We start from the raw sequence: 22,725 nt of genomic DNA, 5'->3' as shown, positions 1-22,725 counted from the left end.
CTTCCAGTTGGCTTTCCCAAAAAAAGATTTCCCACCCCTGTCTACTTCTGTTACTGGTGTATGAATATTTATTTTAAAGAATATTGGGTAGTGATCACTGCCTATGGTTCCTTCATGATATGCTTTCCAGTCACACACTGCAGCAATGTTATTAGAAACTAGTGTTAGGTCTGGTACAGACTCCTTTCCTGTATTGATATTAATCCTTGTTTTACTTCCATTATTTAGGCTGACTAGATTCCTTTCATCTAATACTTCTTCTGTGGCTTGACCATTGCTATCAGCTATCCCACTCCCCCATAATGTGTTGTGTGCGTTGAAGTCCCCACACCATACTATGCTTGCCCTATCTTTCCCTTCTATATTTTCCAATTTGCTTAATTCTATTCTCAAACATGGATTATAATAATTCACCACCACAAATTCCTTCCTTTCAAACCACACTTCCACTACCACATACTCCATTTTTTTCCGTATACCTAGTACTCTATGGGGAATCCCTTGTTTTATAAAAGCACCACAGCCCCCCCCCCCCCCCCCCATGTTATACCCATATAACCATTAGCATATAAATATACACATCATGTCATATTCTTTATTTTGTGTTTACATCTTATCTCACTTTTGGTGATTCAATAAATAATAATATAGATACTAACAATAACAATAACAATAATCAGAATAAAAATCGATATAATAAATGTGTTTAAACGTCTTTTGCAACATATCCATAAATGCTGATTTGAAAGGGTAACATTTAAGCTTTTATAATATATTCATTAAAAATAAGGTAAAAACATACAACATGGTAAATGTGTTAAATGATTTACAGTCATAAAAAGCATATGGAAATGTATATAAAATAATGGACTGTTTTACTTATTGTTTTTCAAATATGTCTATGAATTCTTTTTTTAAGCAAATATTTGCATTTACACGTTTGTTTTTACATTATTGCTTCTGGAATCATTTAATGTAACATGTGGAAATGTTCCATTAAAAAATAAAGAAAATGTCGTCAATAAGGGTCTGCTCGATTTGCACCCCAGCTCCGTCTGGGAGGGCGGTGCCATAAACTGCTGACCGTCAGGGAATACCTACAGGTCTCTTGCTGACGGTACCAATGAGAAAAACAAAACTCAATGTCGTGTCGCTTTTTGATTGCGTCATTAGCTTGCGGAAACGGCGCATCGGCGGATCCTTGCATGCTTGCTCGAGCCACAGTGGAAAGATTTTGCTTTGCCGGACAACTGAGCGGGTTTTTGACGTGTATTCATCGCCATGTCGTCTCTTCTGAAGGTCGACCGGGACCTGAAGACCAGGGTGAGTGTGTGAGCCGCCCGCCCGACTCCTCGGAGACACTCCGGGCCTGGACCTCGTCCATCCACGGCCTGGACACGGAGCTCAACTCCCACTCTACACGTTCCACCTGGTCTCCGTGACTACAATGACTGCGCGTGTACCGTGGAAACCTCTTATGATCACGTCTGTTGCTATACATGGATGATTATATTACCGTTCACACATGTATTGTTACTTTATTTGTCATGCAGATTGCGTCACATCGATAGGTCATGTCATATCTCGATAACAATATAATTCGCACGTTTTCTAGTAATGTACTAAACAATGCTATATGATACGTTCTGCTATATGAAATAAACACACTGTAAAGCCATTTATTGTAAAGCGGAAGAAAACTACTTCGTATTTTCTCATTTATTTAAGAACTTACGTGAAAAAAATACATTTAACAGTTTCAAGTAAAATTTTATAAGAAATATATAAATATAACTATAAATAAGTACATTCCCAGCTATACACTGACTATTGTATTCCGAATAAGGCAATAGCTTGTGGTATTCCTGTAAGCAGAATTATTGTAATTAATTTGAGTTAATATGTGGTTATTGATGTAGACGTAATGGTGTATCATGACAACTCAATATATGATTTAATCTCCACATATTTCCCTTTAAGGACAATAGATGATCATGTATTACATGAATATAACCTAATGAAACTGACAGCGTCGCTTTCTGTCGTATTCTATTGACTGCTTCAATATACAGTACAGCTGTACATTGTATATGCTTCTCAAATTACTGTAACAAATTAGTAGGCTACTATATATTAGATATAATAGTTCAAGTTAGAATTAGGCTGACATATTGTATTGGGCTGTTTGTAAATACAGTAACGTCAGTAATGCTCACAGGCTGGCCCAGAGTAGGGCTGAGTCTTCTCATCAGATGATCATATGGGCTCTAGTAAAGCAGCCGGTGTGTCGCCCTGTTGGGCAACCCTTGAGGAATATGTTTGTGTTCTAACTGCCCGTCCATTTGTTGACAGGTGGAAACGTTCAGGGAGCAGATCAGCAGTGAGGTGAGTGAATTTCCCCCGACAAGTTGATCCTCTGTGTACTCTCTGGCTCATGCCTTCTGTTAGCGTTGTAAGCAAACGTTCAGCGTATCATGAAACCTTCCCTCCTCTTTCCTGCTGTAGGCCGAGCACCTGGTTGCCAGCTTCTTCCCTAAAAAGCTCCTGGAGTTGGATCAATTTCTCAAGGTAAGTGACTGAGGGCTCGTTTCACAATTCAGAGTTCTAATCGGACAGGTTTCAGGTTAAAGAAAACACTGCAGTGTATGCTCTATGGGCCCCATAATGCAGAAGATCCACTTATTTTCATCTGAATTCTGTGCTGGGAAGTCAAACATTTCCTTTTCATCCATGCCCCCGACCCGACCAGGCTCTTTCCGGTGGGTAAAACGTCCCCCGGTCTTAATCTAGACACTGGTCCCAGCGGTTCAAACGCAACCAGCTCCTCAAAAGATTCCCAGTGCTGTGGTCTAAAGGGTCCAACAAAGACCACTACATGGAGAGACGGTCCCCACTGATGAATGAAATCATGAAGATCTTACAAAGCACTAGAACATCAGTTATAATTATTGAGTGGTCGTATTTGTCAGTGTTTCCACATCTGATTTTCCTTCTATGATTATTCACCTGTTAAAATAAAAAAACATAATTTCTATGGACATTTTGATATGATGGGGCGCCCCATAAATCACAGACCACCATGTCCCCAGTTCAAATATTCAGCATCTCTTTCCCCTCGTATCCTGTCATCTCCACCAGCTCAGAGGAAGCTAGAACAGTGACCCTGAAACACTTGAGATGTGTTTATACATTTGCAGGCCTTTTGTAATATTTTCTTTTCTAGTTCATTTTCAACCTTTTCCATGTGCTCTTCATGCAGGAGCCCATTCTCAACGTGGTCGACCTGAAAGAGATCCATTCAGAGGTTAAGTTCAAAGTGCCAGAGCCCATCCTCTTCACCAACAGCCATGATGGCGTGGACCTGGTGAGTCTGCAGTCTATCGGTCATAATGTGACTGTGACCCACCTGATAGGCAGGGCCAAATGAAAAGATGCGATTTGGTTGCATTATGGAGCAGAGGTTCCCAAAACTGGTGAAATCGTTGGTTGACTAAAACTAAAGGAAAAAGTATCATGATGACAGAATTCTCACCACAAGGTGTAAACAGAGTGTGAATCATACGCTGTAGGCACCATTAGTGGGCTGAGTAGTATTGACCAATCACGTTACAGCGGTCTTTGGTTGCATGAACGTAAACAGTTCCTTTGTGGAGAGCAAAACAGGCGGAACTCATTGGCCGAAATGCATTCTGGGAGCTCCTCACCCATTGCGTGACCACAACATCTGGTTGTAGATGTTGTCCTGCGTCTCAGACTGTAAACTGTTGACCGGTGCACTGAAGGGAAAGTCGTGGCCAGGATATCCCCTGGTTGTACCGGATCCCCAGGAATAGTGGTCGTCGGACAGATAGCCGATGGGTTCCCAGGTCGCTTCCAGACACATCTCTTGGTCTCTTTAGGGGGCAGTTGTCATGGAGATGGGTCAGTTGTTGTCAGGTGACCTACTCGTGGAATTTCAGCCATATGACAAACGCAGGTCAAGCTTAACTAAATGAAGAGTCATTTGAAAAATGATGAATTATAAAGAATGACGAGTGGAGAATGAACCATTCCAGTGTAAACAGATGAGGTCAACACCTGTAACCATGGTAACTGTAAAGATGGCGACAGCTGTTGCCCCAGAATGGTTACAGGAAGTATAATATTTAATGATTAATAAAAGACATTTAACTAAAGAAATCTAGGCTTCAGCTAATGGTTTTTATCAAAAGACTAACTCTGCATACTTGCGTGGATCACTTATTGAAGCCCATCACTGATGACTCTCCTCACGTTGTTGAATAGACAATGACGTTGCTTCTGTATTTACGCCTGGATGACGTTATACTGAGTGTCGATGGAGCAGCTTCAGTGTTAGCATAGTCCAGCTCTGATCGATCAGAACTCCATTCAGAAAGCAGCATTTTAACAGTTTGTCTTGCCGACAGACCTGCAGAAGCATGAATTCAGATCGGCATCATTTCGTTTTTTTGGCGTCCTGTTGATCCTGTTATTAGCATTAAACTACAACAAAATCCAATGCGTGAGCCAGACACGACGACGTGGTATCAGAGAGGCTCTGAGCGATCTGTTGGTAATCACAGAGGTACGCAAAGAAATACAAATAATGTGTGATTTAAGATGATGCAGTTGAACACATAAAATCTATACAACACACAATCACTCAATAAGATTTACTGTCTCTGAAGATGCACACCAGATTCACCCTCAGTGGAACTGCTCTATAAACACTGCACTGAAACAATGGACAGTGGCTCCTTACTAGCGAGTTTTATTCATTTGGGTCTCTTTTCTGATCACCCATTTGTACACACTGCATTGTGGGTAATTTAGTGGCCAGTGTTTTTTAGAGCTTGATCCATACCTGGTACCAGAAGTCAGGATGACAGCAGAGACCTGCATCATCCTTGTAATGTCCCCCAACTTTATGGAAGTTCCACAGATGTTAGCTAGAGTACCTCTAACAGTATGACTATGACTTGCAGTAGATGCATTTAATGAATGTTTTGAATGTAGCAGATCAGTATGAAGCGGAGCTGTTGAGTCCATTAGTTGGATTACAGACAGAAGGTTTACGGTTCATGTGGACCTCCTCAGCACTTCCTTACTCCATGCTGAGAAGTGTCCCGTGCATAAAGGAGATATGTGACAGAGGTATGCGGCCTAGTTCCTCAGAGGCTCAGAGTAATGAGCTCAAAACAGAACGAATCACTGACGCTCACACAGTTTAAAAAGAACAAAAGCAGTGTGGCAGGGTTTGTGAGCACCACGACTACCAGAGGGAATATGAAACAAATAGCAGTGTGGTGTCTGGACCTAAATCAGGACTCAAAAAGAACATGTAAAACCAAAACTCCTACCTCAGACTGTCATTGCAGTGATGTTCTCCTTGAATTTATTGTAGCATTTTAAATCGCAGATCATTTCCTGTTTGTTTGTGTGACGTGAACGGCTCCAGCGTCCACAATCCAGTCCGCTTCTCCCGGGCTGGTGTTCCTCTCTGTGTCACCGGCCACCAGAGCTCCAGCCTGCTGCTGCTTAACAGGATGAGGGATGATTAGCAACAGGTTACAGCTGGGCCAGTTAACCCTGGCACTGGTCCCCTGAACCACTCCCACACATCTCTGCTCTGCAGCTGAGCACAGACCACGCCCACTACCACAAAGAGCAACTCAACCCTAGAGCTTTGGCTTAAGTGCCTCTAACTTGGAAATTTATAAAGTATCAACATAGAGTTTCTGTTTTTTCTGCTTAAAAACAACAGAAAAATGCCTAAAAGCTGCGTTGTGATGGGACGTACTACCAACAGGGTAAATAATAGAAGTTTTTATGAGCTGCAATCAGACAAAATTGACGATACAGGCGATAAAACGTGAGGCATCAGCACTAAGAGTGGGAGAACTGTTTCTACAGTAGCCCACCACGTACAGACCAAACACTGGCTCTAGATAAGGCCATTGCCGTTATCTAGCGACAGTGGCACACGGGACAAGTCAGACACGGCAAATGGCATCTATCCCCGTGGGCTCATGTTCCATAACTAGATAGCATTACAGTCCCAGCACAAACCTTTCTCCTCTTGTCTGTGAACTTGAGATTAAGCCTGCCTCCAGATCAGCCAATAGCATTCTTGCATTCTATGTAATATTCAAAAGGTTAAAAAAAAAATCCTTATTGAAAATGTTCACGATCCTAAATGAGATTGTGATGATGTCAGAGGATCACCACAGTCAGTAGGACTCGTTCTATGGAGATCACAAATGTCCATAGAACGGTCCATGACAGTCTGTTGTAGTTGTTGAGATATTTCACTCTGGATTAATTGCTCCTATGAACTGCCGTCATCTGTCTGTGCTGCAGAACACCAAGAAGAGGAAACTAGAGGACGGAGTCACTGATGAGAGCTGGCAAGGTAACAACTAAAGATGAGATCTTCAAAAGATTGTTTGTGTTTGTTCACAGTTTTATAATAGAAATTCATTTTGTGTTTATTTTTACGTGAATAAGTCATATTGCCCAACTCTGAGCACTTTAACCACACCTACATGAAATGATGATCATGAAAGGACTGCCTTACCAGTGGTGAAGTGCCCGCTGAGCACAGTGCACAGTCAGCAGAATAACCACAGTCAGCTGGCTTTGCATGTCCCGGACCATCCACAGACTCCTGTATTGATCTCAAATCATGAGTGTGAGAACTCGACCCAGCAGGACCGTCAGTCTCTGATGTGAAGAGGAGTTTGTAACTGTGGACGCTGTGTTTGGTTCCAGGGGGAACCAAAACCGTGGTGGTGCCAGAGGGGATGTTGAAATGCAACACCAAGCTGGTGGACCTGATTGAACGAGTCAAACCAGAGATCAGGACATTGATTGAGAAGTGTAACACAGTAAGTGTCCGTACACACACGCACACACACACACACACACACACACACACACACACACACACACACAGAAAAGGCCCATATCTGGTTGTGTAGACCCGTCTTTATTGAAGAAAAGCTCTGCTAACAAAGCTCCACTAAGCTCCCTGCCAAAATAAAAGCCTGGTTCTCCTTCGCCAGTGGAAAGCTTTTAATGTGAAGCAGCAGCAGGTTGCGTTGCGTTTGCATTAGCAGTAACTTAACTCTTTAATGATTGCTTTCAGCTGACTCATGCGATATGTGGTACTTCTGAAGCACAACTTGGACTGACCTCAGAGTTTTATAGATGTCTTAACATCCTGAGAGCCTGAAGGTGATCTCAGATCAGCTAATCAGATACTTCTTGCTGTTCTTACAGGATATATATATATATATTAGTGCTGGGCAAGTTAACGCGTTATTATCGCGTTAACGCATTCATTAATTAACGCCGACAATTATTGTACAGCGCGTTAACGCATTGTTTTATTTATTTTTATTTTGAAAGTCCGTTGCTCACTGGCAGCGGCGGAGGAATTTGAGACTACTGGACATCGCTGCGGTAAAGTCAGCAGACACTCAGATCTCCGTGGTCAACTCAGCAGACACTTACACTTTAGTGCACCTATATGCTGAAATTCACGGTAAACGGCACAGATCGGGAGCGAGCGAAGGACCACAAAAGCTAGCGGAAAGATTAACGTGAGACAACATCCGGTTTCTCCAGACGAACATCCGGTTTTCAGAATAAGATGCCAACAAAGTATGAATTATATTCACATTAAGAATAAAACATGCTGTATCCCGTGAGTTAAAGGGAAAATACACCTAAATTGTGGGTAAAGTGTCTTTATTCTTTGATCGCTGAGTAACCATCATCACCTCGGAGTTACAGCATTATATTGATGAACAGTAGAGCTGCATTCACATGCTCTGACTGTCATGAAGACACACATTTTAGCTGAAACGTGTTGAAACATTTTATTCATGTTGCACAGCAGTGGAACGTTTCACATACAGTCACACACTGAGCACAGATAGTGAAGAGATAGAACTGCTACTGTGTAAAGAGAATACTGCAAATAGTGTGCAAACCAAATGGTATTGCCCTTTTGTTCATATAGCAGTACTTTTAAAATAAAAGTGCGCAATACACTACTTTTGAATTCATTATTGAACTTTGCCATAACAATGCGATTAATCGCAAGAAATCCATGCGATTAAATATTTTAATCGTTGCCCAGCACTAATATATATGTAAGATGTATCTGTTTGAATGCAGATCTTTTTAAGGTCTCAGTGCCAGCCGGAAAAAAAAGAAAAACAGGCAAACACACCAGAGCTCACACGCGTTTGTGTGCACAGTGGATCAGTAGCATCCTTTTTAGGTGCTGCCAAGGTGCCCGACCAAGGACCTTAAAATGCATCAGGATAAGGAAACAGCTGCTTCTGCTGTTCAGCTCTGACGCGTGAATGTGTCAATGTGACATGGAGGAGGTTCAGATTGTTTCTCACTACAACTATTGTGAAATAGTTTAATGTATCAGACGCCTGTCACCAGTTTCCTCTGTGACATCGTTCAATGACATCTTTGTGCCATGTGTCGTGTGCACTGAGAAACATCCGCTCATCATCTTGTCTCTACTGTGTCAGGTAAAGATGTGGGTCCAGCTGCTCATCCCCAGAATAGAAGATGGAAATAACTTTGGAGTCTCCATACAGGTAAGTCCTCACTGACTGCGTCATCTGGAAAAATATGTTTCACATAATAGAGGCTAACATTTCTCAGTACAGACATTTGTTGGTAAAATAGAGAAAGTGTTTTGCAATTAATTCACTCTAATTTTGTTCTAAGTACATTGATATTTATTCATCCCAGTCTTGGTAAGTCCTGAACAAATGTTCAACCCGAGGGCTCTTCATGAGCAGAATCTATCCAAACTGTGGAAAAGGTTTCACAAGAGCTAACACCACTGAGATGTCCACAACGATACTTACACAACAGAACATTGGAACAGTCATAAGGTACAAATAAAAGTCCTTGGTGTTAGTCGGCAGTCTCTAAATCATCAGAGGCAATCTGATTGTAAGCTAAAAGTTATTATATTAATTATGTCCAATTATTAAAGAGTTTTTAATCCGACTGCCTACTAACACTAAGCAATTCTTTCTTACATAAACTGGACATTGTTTTTTATGAGCTGAAAACACTCCCAACACTGACTGTCTTGACCCAGTGCAGCACTACCTGTCTTCCTCATTTTAATAGTCATGGCGGAGTCATGTTAGGCTCCAACATAAGCCATGTCACAAAACATAGCATGAAATTGTAAAAATGTCACATACTGTTTTAGAGTACTAAATAGAATATAAGTATATATATGTTTTTTAGAGGCAGCCTTTGTCTCTTTTCACTGTAACAAGCATCAAATGACGCTGGTTATTCCAGGAAACTTTAGGAGAAATAATTCAGAAATTATCAAAAAAAAACTAACCTGAAAATACCCATCACGTTGGCACTATGGCCACAAAGTACACAAGCGGTGGAAGTCCAGCTATTATATACTGTGGATGATATTCAGAATCCACACCTGCCTGCCAAAGAGACTCTAACTTTAGGTAGAATCCTTTTAATGAGTCTAACATGAACTAGATTGAAGTTGCACCATTTTGAACAGATTACTACATAACACATCACTACAATGCTTGATTCTCATTGGCTTTACTCTCCAGTATTTACTCTCGTTCTTTATCTAACGGTGACAGTGAAGGGAGGCTGTTTCTGCAGTCCCTGTGTTCCACACTGGGGGGCAGCACTGACATGCTCCACCTGTGATCATTACACCAGAAGTAATGTCTGGGGTTTAGATTCACAGTGGACAAAGCTCAGGGTAGAAGGTTGGACCGATGTCTTCTTCGTTGGTGTTTATTAGAGAGGAGGCAGCGACCTGCATTCTATACATGGGGCAGTCATCTGGTTCCACCAAGACGCCGGTGGAAGCTTGTTGCCCCGATTCTCTTTTTTAGGAGTTAAACTCTGAGACCAACTGCTGAATAACAATCTGCAGGGATCACAACCCACAGAGACCACACAGGAGCTCATTCTATACAACTAGAAAGGAAATGAGCTAAACGAAAGGGAATGGTCATTATCTTTGCTTTATCAAAATAACGTTATGGGTGAAACAAAGTCAGATGAAGACAATTTTAGGTTGAAATCTTCAGCCACTGAAGAAGTGTGTGTCCACGTGTAACAATGATTCAGCTTCAGTGTGTCCGCTTCCACCATGTCTGTTTGTCTCATGTGTCCTCTGTGTCTGTAGGAAGAGACGGTGGCAGAGCTGAGGACGGTGGAGTCCGAGGCAGCGTCTTACTTGGACCAGATCTCCAGATATTACATCACCAGAGCCAAGCTCGTCTCCAAAATTGTCAAGTACCCTCACGTGGTGGGTAGCGCGCGTAGTCTGTCTCGTCTCTGAGAAGCAGCAGGTTGGTTGTATTTGTGATTAAGTGTCTTTGTCTCCACTCTGCAGGAGGACTACAGGAGAACTATCACAGAGATCGATGAGAAGGAGTACATCAGTTTGAAAATCATCGTTTCAGAGCTCAGGAATCAATATGTGAGTTTGTCTTATTAAACCCTCGTCCACACAAGCGTCAAAAGTGACTTCATGCAGGAAGAGCCTGATGTCTACATTATGGAGTTATCCATGTGAAATACCCGCAGTGAAACCCGAACCTCAGCTCGACCTCTGGTCAGTGACTCATGAACCATAGTATCTAGTGTTTAAAGATCACCATATACAGACTATGGTGGTAACAGAGAATAACGCTTATGGAAAGTGAAAGTTATGTTATGGTCTTACCTTACAGACAATGCCAGAGCCACCGGCTCCACGCAGCTGTCAATCATGACATCACACCCCATTTTTATAGCTTCCAACAGTTGAAGATCCACCAGCGCCATGAGAACTACCGTAAACCGTCATGGGACTCATGACCTGTACTGCAGCCAGCCACAATCGTGTTTTGGCTTCACTTTTGAGGAGCTGTCGATGTCGTCCATCTTTATATAAAGTCTATGCTACAGACAGAAACAATGGAAATAAGACCCGAGCTGTATTTAGCGGAACTGTCCTTCGCTGCTGGAGTGAGGTGTGACCTGCACCATGTTTAACACGTCTGCTTGTTGCTTTCAGGTGATTCTTCACGATATGATCCTGAAGAACATTGAGAAGATCAAGAAACCCAGAAACAGCAACGCTGAAGCTCTTTACTGATGACCTCTACACAACAAAACGCACACACACACACACAATACCTGAGCTCAGTCAAACCGTACATGACCAATTATTCTCGCTGTTGTTCTGGAGTACCTGATGGTTTTGGGGTTTTACAACCTGAAGACAATTCATGAAGTGTCAAATGAGAGGCTGCCTTTGGACGGATGGTGTGCTGATATTCAGTATTGAAAAGTTGAAATATAACTGTGCTCACAATTCAATATGTGAAACCATAGTGAGCTGTAAACATGATACATGATATGATGTAGAGGAAGCCATGAAAATGCATTTAAAAATCACACACACACACACACACACCTCCATCTTTGTTTTTAGTTATTTGTCCTTACTCTGCAGTCATCCACATGCTTTCTGACATGTTACCTTCAGTTTGGGTTTTCCAGTACTCTGGAATCTGACCTCGGACAATTCCTCTCCCATAATTATCCCGACTGCAAGCTGCTGTAGCAAAGACCGCCCCCATGGCCGTCCTCCCATCTGCTCCACTGGGACCGAAGCTCAGAGATTCCTGCTGCTCTCCCACCCCCGGATGCTGTTCCTCTCCCAGGATTTATCATCTTTTCTTAAATGGTTTTGTTGTTTTTGGCCCCATGTTGCCTGACCCCCACAGGGAGGTTTTTCTTTGTTCAGCTCTCTCTCGGTTGACTGTCAAACTGTTAAGCGACCATCAACTCACATAGGATGCAGACCGCTTTCCTCTGGGCCTCAGAAAACAGCTGTAGTTGTGTAGCTTTAGTGTTGTAGTTATCCTGACACACACATTTGACTGTACAGTTTATAAAGACATAATGGAGGATTCTTGCGTCTTTATTTCTCCCCCTGCCCACTCCACTTTCTTTTGTCTTGCACTTGCAGCATCTTTGCATCACAATGACGTGAATACACGATTGCATCCCAAGAAAAAACAGAAACACTGGAGGTCCATACACACATTGAACCTGGGACACTGTGACTGGTCTGCACTGACAGACAGCAGTGTGCTACAGTGTGCATGAAGGGTTGGAAACTTGCTGGATGATTGTTCTTCTATAAGAATGCAAACTCAACAATGTGCCTCCGTGTATCTGTCTCGTGTGATCAAGCAGGCTTGTACTGGAACTAGAAGTGTTTTGTCAAACGCTTTAGAATACAGCATGAGTGTCTGGGTTCACTTCAACAGTTCAGTCTTCAATCTTCACCAGATTCATTGTGATGTAACAATGTTTTGTATTGTGTTCACCTCATGAAGCGATACTGAAGCCTGGTGCTTTTAAAACTATTTTGCAGCTCGACTGTTCTATGGAAGATGACAGTGAAGTCGGGGGCTGACAGTGAAGTCGGGGACTGTCTTTAAAGTGCATGCAAATTGTGATTTAATTTGAAGCCTTTAAGCGTATAAAGGAATGAAGGAACAGACCAGGTAAGGGCTGCTACTTTGTCCAAAAGTCTAGTTAAAACAAATTCAAACAAATAAATTGGAATGCAACTCGTGTAGCCTTTTTTTTTTCTATGAGAAACATGGCGAGGTGTATTCACTCTCAGTCCTGAAGTGACTAGATCCCATTTGCTTTTAATCAGATTAAACTCTGGACATGTAACATCTGGAGTCTCTCCAGTGTCCTGCCTCCCTCTGCACTTAAGAAGCAAACACTGTCTAGGGAAACAAAAAGACAAGGAAACTATTTGTCCAAAGCACTTCAATCCAAAATCTAAGACGATATCTAGTCTCCTATCACAATATGATCATATTGATATGTTGGCCAGCCATATATCTGACTACTACAGCACAACCCCCAGAAGACTACAGATAGCAGTGCATTGTATTGAACAACTGGAATTAGATCACATGCAGTACAATCACTTTTTACCTGTTGAAATACCCTTGTGACTCTATTTAGTGAACACAAAAGTTCCATAAAATGCAAAGATATGAACTATTTGTATTGTTTAGAAAAGACACTGATGAAAGTAACAGGTTTAGACTGAGGAGTATAAAAGGGTCTACCAAAGTAAGTGTGTGTACCTTCGGGTCCATTTATGCATGATCCGTTTGATGGGGGAGTGAGGGGTGTCGATTGAGGTTAGGTAGTAATGTGGGATGTATTTCAATCTACACTTAAATACATAGATATGAACCCGAGGCTGTAAAGACTAGTCGGTATGGTAACATTTAATGTCCCATTTAGCCATTTGTTAGGACCCACCGTAAAGCTTAATTCAGGAGTACGGTGTTTACTGACGTATGTTATGTCATAGAACAAAACACTTTGAGATGATGGAACCAGAAGTGCAAATCTGGATATGACTTAAAATTCACAGATTGGTCTTTAAAGCCGCTGCCGGATTAACCTACTTGGAGGCCCTGGGGCACAAATTTGCTGTGGGGCCCCTAGTTTCCACCCCACCTGTCCAAATTGTCTTTTGTTCATTCTCTATTGTTTGATAACACTTCGACTGGGAGTACACATGCATTACATCAGCTGAAAATATCAAAAATGTGTTTACTAGATTTTAGGGACCCTCTACAAGACAGGGCCCGTGAAATGGAAGTTAGAGCGTCTTTAGCTTCTGTAGTGCAACGTCTTCCTCAGTGAGAAAGAATATTTGAGGGATATGAATCAAATCCTTTGGCTTTGATTGAGCGGCTAAAAGAGATCGGGCTTAGAATGTAGCGCGACATGGAGCTACAATGAACTGTGACTCCACACACACCTCCCTTGTTGCTTAAAGTTGCAGATTGATTGATAAACGGATGACATCGCTTGGTACGTGAGCACACTATCATATTTAGTTTTACAGGAAGAAAGGATGATTGGTTTTCAATATAAAAATACATTTTCTTCACATTTATTGTTAAGTAGGTCCCCAATATTACTGAGAATATAATCTAAAAGGGTTAAAAAATAATGGGTACAAAGTCAAAAGTTTAAGATGCTTATCAGTTGAGTTTATGTTGTGCGTAATGAATAACCACAGGGTGCACCTAGGGGCCTTAAAGTTCATTCTTCTGACCTCATACGACATGTCCCCTGAATGAACTGACTGAACTGTGAATGTTTCTTCCTTCATGAACACCATTGTAGGTGTTCATGAACTACTACATTTTGAACTGAGCCATGTTGGTTTTTAAAAAGCTGACTTTTCAAAATGAATCGGATTACTCGTGTACATGAAAATGTAGGTTCTGCGGCTGCAGCGCACTGATGGTTACGGATATAACCCCCGATCTCACCTGAATCACACACAGACCCTGATCCAGACAGAAGGGTGCCTGACTAAAATACCAACATAAACCACAGATTTTATGTAAATAAAAGGGAATATACAACACACACACTTTTGATTTGTAAAAATCTATATTTTTAAAGGATTCTGGTAATCACGTTTCCTTGTATTTGTATCTGATAAATGATATTGTTTTGTTTGATGGGAGTGCTGATGCTTACTGTACACCAATCAAGCAGTTATTGTGATGACATCTGGAAATCTCAGTTGAAGTTGTTGACTCGTATCTATTGATCTATAACACAATTAAGCGTTTACACACATAGTCAATAAAGTCAACGGCCCTTTTGAACATTTTACTGTCGTACATGCAGTTTGTTAGGGTAGAGATCTTCAATCAAACATCAATGCCATCGTTGATTTTTACAATCAGCTTATCTTATTTTATCTTATCACAGCAGTTACAGCCTTTGTGTCCTGGTCTGCCCCCACATGTTCCATCAAACAACTAAGAAAAACAACTTAGATGTTCTTTATTTTCCCTGTAGCTAGCAGGTCAGTGTTTACATGCACTTAAATAACTCGGTGATTTTGTCCTCATGATGGCAATGGATGAAAAGTGAGGGGATCGATATTGTGTCTGCCCATAGAGTAGGTGATGAGATATTATGTTGGATAACTACACAATCATTACCTGATCATGCCACAAGATGAATAGTCAGGGCGTCACCAACGTTGTTCATCATCTGTAGACCTTGAATATCTGTAATAAAGGTCATAATCATTTTATAAGTTTTTGAGACATTCTAAGTCACAATGAAGACATGCTTTATGAAAAGTTGGGTGATCCGTTTTTAGGATTCACTCACTGGGCACCAAGAATATCTGGACAAAGTTCGTAGAGTTCATTCAATATTTGTTGACCTATTTCAGTAAATGGTTAACTGACCATCCCAGCACCATTACCACCCCTATAGCTAAAATATGTTTATTGTCAATGCTTTTCTAATATCGCTAATATGACCACTTGTAGGTTTTAGCTTAAACATTCAGAAAATGGGATTGGAAAAAACTTGTTTCACATAATTGCTTGCCTGAATCCCAAAGTTCTTGCTACCTAAATGTATTGTTGTCTCTTTAATGATACCCAATAATCTTCACAGCAACTTTATACATGGGTACTTGTGTTACTACCGCTCTTATCAAAAGAAACATCTCTCAAGTTGTAAAAGCAGTCTTTAAAATCTGTGGCCACACCCCTTTACACAATCTCCTTAAACAGCTACCATCTCCTCTCCCCAACTATAACTGTTGTACAGCTGCAGAGAAATGGTCTCTCAAACTATTTCCAAGATCTTCAAATGCCTTCTGGTTCTCGTAGTTGTTGCCTAGGCAACTGTGTCCTGCTATGGCTCAACACCGAACGCACTCCAAAGTGCCCTGCTCAACCGGTAAAGACAGTCCAACCTGCGGTGCACGACGAGCGCAGCAACGTCTTCGCTGACCTCTCTGTGGAAGAGTTCCTACAGGTGCATGACTACATGTCCAAGATGCCGGGGATGAACATCTCAACTGATCCATCTACACCTCCTTCAGCTGACTACCTCTATATGATCGATCTCTCCCTGCCAATTAAACAGGATATTTTGCACTACCTGGATACCAACGGGCTTAAACCAGCAAGAGAGGCAACCGCAGTGGTTTTTCATGGCACGAATAACAACATAAAGGAATATGTAGTGGGCCCTCTCCCCAACCCGTCCTACCAGTGCGATGTCACCTTTGAGAGATATAAAAGGGAGATCCCTTTGACTGCACGTCCGGTACATTTTGGGGAAGGGGTTCTTATAGAAATGTTTCTGCAAGATGTACTTAAACCAGTCAATACGCTGCTGAAGGACAGTTTCGGTTTAGAGGCATCTGATTACACTGCTTACTACGACGGCATGCCCAGAGGAGTCAAGTCAGGGGACAGAGAGACCTGGATTTCACTGTATCGAAATGAGGAGGGCTACTACATTCATCCTGTGGGCTTTGAGATGTTATTCAACCACCAAAGCACCAAATATTTGTCCTGGTGTGTGATGAAAGTGCTTTATAATGGTCAGTACATTGACAGTATAATGGAACTGAAGCAGCAATACGAGGCAGGAACCGTGAAGAAAATCATCTACAAACCTGTGCCTAATTACGCCTCACTCAAACCCAGACAGAAACCCACAGGAATTGGACCCCAGCAGTTTCATGTACAAGGCAAGCGATTCAGTGTGAAGAACAACCACATTGTATACCTTGACTGGAGCTTTGCCTTTGGTCTGAGCCCGCTTAGAGGCTTTTGATGTTCGTTTCAGAGGAGAGAGGATCATCTATGAGTTAAGTGTTCAAGACGCCATGTCAGTCTACGGGTCCGTCACGCCAAATCTCATGCTCACCAAATACCTTGACGGCAGCTTGGGCATTGGTAAATGTGCTTATGAGTTGGTCAGGGGGGTCGACTGCCCTTATTCAGCCACTTACATAGACACTTTCCATTTCCTGGACACTGGTGTTCCACGCCGACTCAGAAACTCAATATGCGTCTTTGAGCATGACATGGGCCAACCTCTACGGAGGCACTTCTCAGAGATTGTCTTCAACAGTTACGGAGGACTAGCAAACACCGCCTTAGTGTTCAGGACAATCACAGCTATAGGAAACTATGACTACATGTGGGATTTCATCTTCTACCAGAGTGGCTCAGTAGAGGCCAAGGTACACGCCACCGGCTACATCGCCTCTTCCTTTGCATTGAAGGACAATTTTCCATTCGGTCATCAAGTGGCAGAAAATGTCACTGGAAATATCCACACTCATTTTATCAACTTCAAAGTGGACGTTGACGTTTTAGGTGGGTGTAGCAGGAATCTCCAGGACCTTGAGCCTGTCAGAATATCATTTTTGTATGTAAATAAATAAAACTATAACTCAGACTAATAGCAGAAATTAAAGTGAAAGTCAATCATGTCCCCTCTCCAGGAGTGAAGAATGTATTCCAGACGAAAGACATGGAGTTTGTGAATGTTTCGCTGCCCTGGATACCTGGACGCCATGCCATGATCCCTCAGGTGGTGGAGAAACAGCTCCAAACAGAGCAGGTGAGAGCTGTACTTTGCTATTCAACCTTGTAACAGTGACAGTTATAGCTGCACAGCTGCAAGCTCAGGTACAGTCTTAATGCAAATGTGATTTAAAAAAATATTGTATTTGTTTTTATCTGAAAAATGTCTTCACAAGTATAAAAGTATAAAAATCTGAATTTAAAGAACTGAATTGTTACACTTGCTCATCAAAATGTTTTAATACTTCTTAAGTTAAGGTGGCCAGAGGCTGAGATGTATCTGCTGAGCTAGTGGTTTTTAGAAACAACAGTGACTTGCATTGGAATATCCATGTTTGTTATGTTGTATAAAGTTGCCACAAATTCACAAATACTGGTATATGTTAAAACAATATACAAGCCTTCATTGAAGATACAGTAGCTGATGTATCTAGGAAGCCAGCTATGACGACAGATGACAGCACTCTACAACAGGATCGTTTTAGAAGGGACAAGGACTGTGGTGCGTACAAGGGGGAAATGTGAAAAATATGAATAATATAATAAAAGTTTTTTAAGAAACCGGCCAGGAAAGAAAGCGTAAACACTCCTGTGTGCTGTTACAGGTGTTTGTTTTCCTGCTTAATACTATCAGAAGATTGAAAAGTGTTTGCAATCATGCATGTACACAGGCGCATAAGAACACGCACACATGTGGATGCCGGCTTCCAGGAATTCCAGCATTGTCAAAAGGTAATCCTCAGTTTAACTCTAAAATGTTTAGAGTGTTTAATGTTTAATATGAGTAGAGACTGTAACCTTCCTGAAACTTTTATAAAGAGAAAAAAAATAAAAGCAGTAGTGATGTTGATTTGTAATGTAATTCTCCTGCAGGACTCTTTTTCTCTGTGGCTAAATGCAGCATCTGAATGTTGTAGTTGTTTTGGCCTTAGTCTGATGAAAATAAGAGTTTGGGGAAGGTACTTAGATAATCTTACTATGGAGTAATATTCATAATAATAACTTAATCAAGCTTAGATTCCTGCTGTTACTATTGTGCGAGTGAAGATATGTAAATATAATTATTTAGTTTGGCTTTGTATAGATTTTACATGGAAGACCACCTCCCCATATTTAACAATGTTTTTCAGGCAATTCAGCACCGATCCGCCTGTCGATCTCCTGATCCATCTTACCCTCACTCGTGAACAAGACCCTGGCTCAGATTTGGAGGTGCTAACTCTCATCCCCGCCGCTTCACACTCGCCTGCAAACCGCCCCAGTGAATGCTGGAGGTCACGATCCGAGGAGGCCAACAGGACCACATCATCTGCAAACAGCAGAGAGGCGATCCCGAGACTCCCGAACCTGACGTTCTCCACCCCCCGGTTGCGCCCAGATATCCTGTCCATGAACAGGACTGGTGACAAAGGGCAGCCCTGGCGGAGGCCAACACCCACCGGGAACGTGTCTAACTTATTGCAGAGAATACGGACACAGCTCCTACTGCAGTCGTGCAGGGACCGGATGGCCCATTGTAATGGGTCCGGCACCCCATACTCCTGCAGCACCCCCCACAAGAACCCCCGAGGGACCCGATCGAAAGCCTTCTCCAAGTCCACTGTCCCCCTTTTTGAAAATGGGAACCACCACCCTGGTCTGCCAGTCCATGGGCACTGATCCCGACTCCCATGCAACATTGAATAGGCGTGTCAGCCAAGACAGCCCAACAGTGCCCAGCACCTTCAGCATCTCAGGGTGGATCTCATCCACCCCTGGTGCCTTGCCACCAAGGAGCTTTTTCACTACCTTAGCGGCCTCCACCTGGTATATGGGTGCTGCCCCCCCCAAGTCTTCAGGCTTAGGAGTTCCTCAAATTGCTCTTTCCACCGCCCGACGATGTCCCCTGTCCGGGTCAGCGTCCCCCCCCCCCTGCTGAGAACAGCCTGGGGTAGGCCCTGCTTTCCATTTCTGAGGTGTCAGATGGTTTGCCAGAACCTCCTTGAGGCCAACTGAAAGTCCTTCTCCATGGCCTCCCCGAACTCCTCCCATGCCCGAGTTTTAGCATCCGCGACCACCGCAGCTGCAGCCCTTCTGGCCTGCCGGTACCTCTCAACTGCTTCAGGAGACCCCTCAGCCAACCAGGCCCGAAAGGCCTCCCTCTTCAGCTTGACGGCTTCCCTCACCTCCAGTGTCCACCACCGGGTTCTCGGGTTGCCGCCATGACAGGCACCGATGAACTTCCAACCACAACTCCTAGTGGCCGCGTCCACAATAGTGACTTTGAACATGGTCCATTCGGATTCCATGTCCCCAACCTCCCTCGGGATGTGTGAGAAGTTCTTCCGGAGGTGGGAGTTAAAGACCTCCCGGACAGGGTCCTCCACCAGACATTCCCAATTCACCCTCACTACACGTTTGGGCTTGCCAGGTCTTTCCAGCCGGCTCCCCCACCATCTGATCCAACTCACCACCAGGTGGTGATCAGTTGACAGCTCTGCTCCACTCTTTACCCGAGTGTCCAAGACATATGGCCGCAGAGCAGATGATACAATTACAAAGTCGATCATAGATCGCCGGCCTAAGGTGTTCTGGTACCAGGTACACTTATGAGCCACTTTATGTTCGAACATGGTGTTCGTTATGGCCAAACCGTGGCTAGCACAGAAGTCCAATAGCGAGACACCACTCGGGTTCAGATCGGGCAAGCCGTTCCTCTCAATCACCCCCCGCCAGGTTTCTCCATCATTGCCCACGTGAGCGTTGAAGTCCCCCAGGAGAACTATGGAGTCAGCAGGCAGCGTCCTTTCCAGGACCCCTCCCACCTACTCCAAGAAGGCCGGATACTCCGAATTGCTGTTTGGTGCACAAGCACAAACAACAGTCAGAGCCTTACTCCCCGCAATCCATATGCGCATGGAGGCGACCCTCTCGTTCTCCGGGGAGAACTCCAACACAGAGGCGCTCAGCCGGGGGCTCGTGAGTATCCCCACTCCCGCCCGGCGCTTCTCACCCTGGGCAACTCCAGAAAAGGACAAAGTCCAACCCCTCTCCATGAGCTTGGTTCCAGGACCAGTGCTGTGTGTGGAGGTGAGTCCAATTATATCTAGCTGGTATCGCTCTACCTCCTGCACCAGCTCCGGCTCTTTCCCCGCTAGCGAGGGGACGTTCCACGTCCCTAGAGCTAGTCTGTGCAGCTAGCGATCGGCTCGCCCAGGCCCTCGGCCCGGCCCGCTGCCCGGTCTGCATTGCACCCGACCCCGATGCTTGTCCCTGCGGGTGGTGGGTCCACAGGGTGGCTGCTCCATGTTGTTTCTTCGGGCTGAGCCCGACCGGGCCCCATGGGCGAAGGCACCAGACGCCGATGAGCTCCCCTCCTGGGTCTGGCTCCAGAAGGGTGGCCCGGTTTCCCTGGTCCGGGCGAGGTGGCTGAAGACCGTGGGCTGCTTTTCATCGGGGTTATTTTGAACCGCTCTTAGTCTGGGCTCTCCCCTGAGACCTGTTTGCCTTGGGAGACCCTACCAGGGGCTACTGCTTGAGGATAAACCGTAAAACCTTTGGTGATTCTCTGACCTTTCATCTAGCACCATCATCAGGTTATTTTTTCTCATATGGCGAATACTTTTATTTGTGACAAAATAACTCCAAAAGGAATGACATTCCCATCCGTCTCAGTTGTAATTTGTGTACTCCTCAAACATATGTAAGCACAGTTAAACACTAAACTAACTAACTTGTTAACGGTGCAATTTCATAATAAGAAACACGATATAACGCTAAAATAATCACTGTCTCCTACTGGTAGGTACAGTGGAAGGAAACTAAATGAGGAATAAAAGAGGACAATACTAATTTTAGAAGACAGGAGAAATAAATATTATACTCAAAGTATTTTTGTAAATATTGGTTATTTTTAGGGTTCAGGAAACAAATAAAAGCTTGTTCTTACTGTGTAAGCATTGGGAGAGGAGAGAACAGTCAACACTGATATAACAAACCGTATATAGTGTGTAATGTAAAAAACGAATTAGTTTCACTTGTTAACAAACAGTATTGCAGTATGCAGGAGAAGATAGATCGGCAAGCTACACCCTAACTCCATGGATTTATAGAAACTGCCCTGTTTTCAAATTCTCTCAACCCCCTCTGTAAGCATGGCAAGGCTCATTATATCATTGAGAAGACATGTGGGGTCATGAAGGCATGGTGGCAGACCACCTTATTCCAAGGTGAGGTGAAACTCTGTTGGCCTATGCGTTCTTTCAAAATATATGCCTCACACATGAAGATGTCATGGAAGCGCCAGCCTGAAGAACCGATGAACCGAGATTCATTTCTGTCAATGTTGGGCTGAAATCCTTTAGGTTACATTATTAGCAGCTACCCCAACCCTGTTTAATCATTAAAACATTCTGTTCTACTTGTTGAAATCCTTAAATGTTGTGGTAATGAAGCCATAAATCAAGTCATCAAAACACTGTTGGATCCATCACAAACAAGAATCTCTGAAGGCAGGTCCTTGTCGGATTACTAGGAAGGGTGCAGATACACTCTTACCCCATGTATCTTGCATGGTTTGATGCGAATACCAAAGGTGCAAAATCTTTGTCAAATATGGACCCCTCGCTCTTGTAGTTTGACAAATAATTTACAATGATTCATTCGGTCAAACGCTTTAGATGCATCCAGGAAACATAAATATTGTAGTGTTATGTCTCCTATACTTACTAACAACTTCCTTCAGTGCAATTATACATGAGTCTGTGCTATGTTCATTGATTGTCAGTGGTATATATTCTTGAAGCCTATCCAAGAGAACGTGTTCTAAGAAAGTACGCAGAGCAATTGGTCTATCATTTTCTGTGCTGGATATTTTACTGGTTTAATCTTTGATTAATGGCACTAATAAAACAGTCAGCATAGAGTCAGGAAGTTCACCAGGAAATAACAATCCAGAAAAACACATACCAAGGAATTCTACAGTTAGCATCTGCTGTTCTTTGGTCAAGGCCACATGCTTTGTTCACTGCCAATTTCTCAATGGCGTAGAACACTTAGTTTAATAAACACACCACCATTAAATGAATCACTCTTAACACTGTTAAAGATATCCCTATAATGTTTACTCCACAGATCTGCGATACTTTCTGAACCAGTAGCCCCATCAATATTGGATGGCAAGGGCATCCATATTCCTGGGTCCCCAGGAGGAGAGAGTGGAATGGGAGAACCAGAACCA

General features: G+C 43.1%; 1 protein-coding gene and 1 pseudogene across 1 annotated transcript; both read left to right on the top strand.

Annotated features, from left to right (window-relative positions):
- Nucleotides 1-1,173: 1,173 nt before the first annotated feature.
- On the top strand, nt 1,174-12,671 carry LOC116396537 (proteasome activator complex subunit 3-like). Its single transcript, XM_031871193.1, has 10 exons — nt 1,174-1,323; nt 2,353-2,385; nt 2,506-2,568; nt 3,260-3,364; nt 6,361-6,412; nt 6,772-6,887; nt 8,556-8,624; nt 10,226-10,348; nt 10,436-10,522; nt 11,102-12,671. The coding sequence occupies exons 1-10, from the start codon at nt 1,282-1,284 to the stop codon at nt 11,180-11,182; spliced, it is 771 nt and encodes a 256-aa protein (XP_031727053.1). The 5' UTR covers nt 1,174-1,281; the 3' UTR covers nt 11,183-12,671.
- Nucleotides 12,672-15,716: 3,045 nt separating this feature from the next.
- Nucleotides 15,717-18,913, top strand: LOC116396514 (membrane primary amine oxidase-like; annotated as a pseudogene).
- The last annotated feature ends 3,812 nt before the right edge of the window (nt 18,914-22,725 follow it).

Source organism: Anarrhichthys ocellatus, unplaced genomic scaffold (genome assembly GCF_004355925.1).
Source record: "Anarrhichthys ocellatus isolate YVR2014 unplaced genomic scaffold, GSC_Weel_1.0 scaffold56, whole genome shotgun sequence".
Classification (NCBI taxonomy): Eukaryota; Metazoa; Chordata; class Actinopteri; order Perciformes; family Anarhichadidae; genus Anarrhichthys; species Anarrhichthys ocellatus.
The sequence above is the reverse complement of the archived record's forward strand: the minus strand, read 5'-3'. Positions and strand labels throughout refer to the sequence as shown.